The sequence below is a fragment of the Cotesia glomerata genome, linkage group LG7 (genome assembly GCF_020080835.1).
Source record: "Cotesia glomerata isolate CgM1 linkage group LG7, MPM_Cglom_v2.3, whole genome shotgun sequence".
Classification (NCBI taxonomy): Eukaryota; Metazoa; Arthropoda; class Insecta; order Hymenoptera; family Braconidae; genus Cotesia; species Cotesia glomerata.
This window is the reverse complement of record NC_058164.1, coordinates 16,586,915-16,591,159: the sequence shown is the minus strand read 5'-3', so window position 1 is coordinate 16,591,159 and position 4,245 is coordinate 16,586,915. Positions and strand designations below refer to the sequence as shown.

The following is a 4,245-nucleotide window of genomic DNA, read 5'->3' as shown; positions in this document are numbered from 1 at the left end:
TTTGGCCGATTTTCATATATATTTTATATATTTTAGATATATTCAAGATATATTTTAAAATACATAAAAAATACATAGCTAAAAATATAAAAAATATATTTTGAATATATATTTTATGTATTTGAAATATATAAAATATATATGAAAATCGGCCAAAATTAGTTATTAAAAATATATTTATTATACATATTTTTATATATTTATATATTTTTAATAGATTTTAATATATTTAAAATATATTTTTATATATTTCGAAACACATATTTTTAGATTTTTTTCATGGGGATTACATAAATACAAGTCATAGTAATAAAAAAAAAAAAAATAAAATAATAATATAAAATCAAATTTTTATACTAAAAATATTAAAAACCAAGTACATAGATCTTTAAAACTTATATACTAATTATATCCAAACATAGTTGCGTAATATGTAATATCTGAAAATAATAACTTCATTATTTTCAGTGACAATGATTTCTTTCTGCATCTATCGGATAGACACGAACATGTCCAGCACCTTTTTGCATTTCTTCTCCTGGATGTTTACAAAGACCACAGCCGTACTCTCCTCGAAATGATTTGGAACATCTTAAATTAGGCCGCTCGACTGAATCACATACTCCGATTAAAATTTTAACTGTTTTTTTGTAGACTCTACCATTAAATGTGTATGATATCCCTTCAGTAGCTAATTTTTTACTTTCTTCGACAAAAGGTGTTAAATATTGATTCATATCAGTTTTATGTTTTCCCAGGAAAATACTAACAAGCATTACATGTTTTTTGCGTTCTTGAGGATGGAGCTCATTAATTGTACATAGCACTGGAGTAATGGAAGTTTGTGAACTTTTGAATAAAGGAGTCCCGTCGACACTAAAATTTAAAGATAATGAGTCTTCGCTCGAGGAATCCAGATTGTATAATTTCCCGTCCATTATGTCTTCAATCGCAAAATAACATTGTTTTTTACGCTGTATTGGGTACAACAAACTTTCATGATTATGAGAGCAAAATTCTTTTAGCTGCTGAGTTATAGGAGAGTATAAGAAACAGTTTTCTGAACGTTTATTTTTTTTTATCGGAATGTCAATATTACATTTCTCACACCTCAATGTACATTCATCCTCAGTTTTACATTGTACTCCAATATATAACCCACAAGTCGGGCATAAATGATGGATTTCGAAAGGAAATGAGTAACTGTCAATAATTTTTTTAAAGTGATACGACGTTGTACAATTAGAGAGTTCATCAGATAAAGAATCTACCAATCCGGCTATAAGTTGGACTGTCTCATTATCTAAACTTTTTTTAACCTTTATGGAAAGGATAAGTAATGTCCTTATCAAAACAGCTTTCGGATACCTGATGGTATTGAAAAGTTGCCGAGCTTCATCAATGCATGTATTCTGATTATCATTGAGAGTTGTTTCTAAATTTACGTTCATTTCTCCTTCAACATAATTATTCGAGTCATTATCACTATCCGCGAAGTCATCTGATAGTTCTGTATCACTGTCCTCGAGGGTGTCAGATTCACAGTACTCTTCACTTGAATCGTATACCTATGAAAGAAAAAGTAAATCTTAATCATACCTTAATAAGCTTGATAAGTATTTGAAAAAAATTATTACGAAAATTCCTTGAGGCACGGAAAAATTGCTAGTATCGCAAACGCTTTCTGGATCAGAATCAAGGATGGCTGAAGGAGATGTTAATCTTGGATTCTCAATGAAACTTGATGCTTTATGTGAACCACTAGGATAAGACTAGAAAAATTCCAGATGAATAAAATTACTGGCCAGTTTTCTAATTCGGAATAAAATTCTTTACAAATATTAAAAATATCAACATAATTTTTATATATAAACATATTGGCAATAATCATTTAATTCTAGATCAAATTTTATCTCGGATTAAAAAATTAACCTTTCAAAAAATATATTAAACAAGTAATAACTAGTTAATTAAACAAATAATTTTAAACAAATAAAAGAAAAAAAAAGTAATAACTTCCATTGTAAAAATTAATTTTTTTTTTTTTTTTAATTTTAACCCCGCTTTTCAGACTTCTGTCTCGATGGGGGTCCGGCCGAGACCGGAAGGGGACTCCAGGCTGATCGGTACATTAAGTTTGGCAGAATAAGTTTGGCGGTATTACATACTTTTTTCAGCCTGGAGAGTAATGCGGCGATGGGCCGACTTTGGGGAAACTGCACGCATTTGCCTGTGCCCCACCGGTAGCACAGGGCTTGGGGAAACCATCGAAAAACCCAAACCTGTACAGCCCGGCATGAGTTACGAGCACCGATGTTCACTGAAAATTAAATTTCAGCTCACACCGGGATTCGAACCCACGCCTCACCAGTCCCAAGCAAGCATGACAAGCATTATACCGCTTAGCCATGGGACTGGCTTTGTAAAATTAATTGTTAAAACTAATCAACAGAGAATTCAAAGAATTGTGACGTAAATGATTTGACATACTTCACAGTCTGCGTTTGAAAATTCTTCCTCAGAATCATCACTAACTTGTTCAATTTGTTCTCTGTTTATCATAAAGGAATGAAATTAATTATTATAATAAATATAACTCATTAATCGTATCGAAAATATTTCAAAAAACTCTTACGAATGACACACAGTTGTAGATGATTCTCTTTCTTTTGCACTCCAATAATTTTTAGTCCGTTTTGGAACTGAACATGAAGCGCCAGGTAAAAGATACCGCTTATAGGGGCCACGTTTTTCGTTCCATAATGAAAATAAAACGTTGACTTAATTTATAAATAAATTTATTAATAAACGTGGACTAAAGATAATAATAATAGACAGAAAATATCAACAGTGTTCTACTAACAAGCGGGTATATAACCTCTTAAGATAAATAAATGAAACATGAATTTTCTCGATGGTCGAACCTCACAATTAAAATGAATGAGAAATCAACATTGTAGATTGGTAGAAATGAAGTTCGGTAAGTTAAACAGAGAGTGATTGAGTACCAACTGCAACCTCACTACAGTAAAATATTACACTTAGTTATTAAAAGTAACTTTTGATAATTATTAATTAACAAAAATAGATTGAAAAAAAACGGCAGATTTATTTTTCTATTTGTAGAAAAAAAAAAAATTTTATAAAATTATTAAATTACAATTTTATATGTACATTGCGTTAACTTACTGCCAAATTGAAAGTCAGCATGGCGGGTTCCGGCATCTAACAGACGTTTCATTTAGCGTCTTCAGTCTACATTGCTACATGATTCTAAGATTAAGCTGCATAAAAAAATTGATAAGTTCTGATTTCTCTCGAAAATATTAATTTTGCAAACAATGACTACTAAGAGAAGGTAAAATTAATTATTTTGAATTTTTATGTATCGTGATACTTAACAGTGATGATCGTATATCATAACTAGGGCCGAGAATTTAGTTTTTTTAAAAGAGAGAGACAGAAGATAGGCGTAGCCAAGCGTTCTGATTGGTCGTAATAAATAAATTGTTTTTTGTTTATCGATATTAAGTGAAGACAGCAGCTTGAATAAAAAATAAAATTTAAATTGCTAATCCAACATGAAAATATAAAAAATATGTCAAAAAAAAAAAACAGGTTAGTTTGCAGATGTGAAGGTGCTTGTAAACAAATACAAGTCTGTGCTGCTCAAATAAATAAAGAAGAGAATTTGAAACACCGTGTTGTAACTAAAATGTTTAATGAAATGAATAAAAGTGAACAGTGACAAGCTGGCGATTTCGCTGGAAATCGCGTAAAGGAATTGCTCCCGGTCTCACTGGTAATTTTGCTGGAGATCGCACTGACGGTCTTTTTAAAGGTCTCGCTGGAGGTCACGCTAGAAATCTTGCTGACGGTCTCGCTGGAGATCACGCTGATAGTTTTTCTAGAGGTCTCGCTGTTGGTATCACTGGAGGTCGTTTTGCTGGGAGGTGTGCTAATGGTATGGCTGCCGGTCTCGCTGGTAATTTTGCTAGCGATCACGGTGATGGTATCGCTGGAGATTACGCTGACAGTCATTCTGAGAGTCCCGCTGGAGATCACGCTGACGATCTTTCTGGAGGTCTCGCTGGTGATTACGCTGACGGTTTTTCTGGGAGTCTTGCTGGAGATCACGCTGACGATCTCGCTGGAGATCATGCTGACGATCTTTCTGGAGGTCTCGCTGGCGATCACGCTGACTGTATTTCTGAAGGTCTCGCTGGAGATCACGCTGACGGTCTC

At 32.8% G+C, this 4,245-nt stretch overlaps 1 protein-coding gene across 1 annotated transcript; it reads right to left on the bottom strand.

The window, feature by feature from the left end:
* Positions 1 to 419: 419 nt before the first annotated feature.
* Positions 420 to 4,041, bottom strand: LOC123269691. The gene is made up of 5 exons (XM_044735526.1): positions 3,801 to 4,041; positions 2,636 to 2,780; positions 2,491 to 2,551; positions 1,638 to 1,772; positions 420 to 1,568 (listed from the first exon to the last, which is right to left on the bottom strand). The coding sequence occupies exons 1-5, from the start codon at positions 4,039 to 4,041 to the stop codon at positions 465 to 467; spliced, it is 1,686 nt and encodes a 561-aa protein (XP_044591461.1). The 3' UTR covers positions 420 to 464.
* Positions 4,042 to 4,245: the final 204 nt, after the last annotated feature.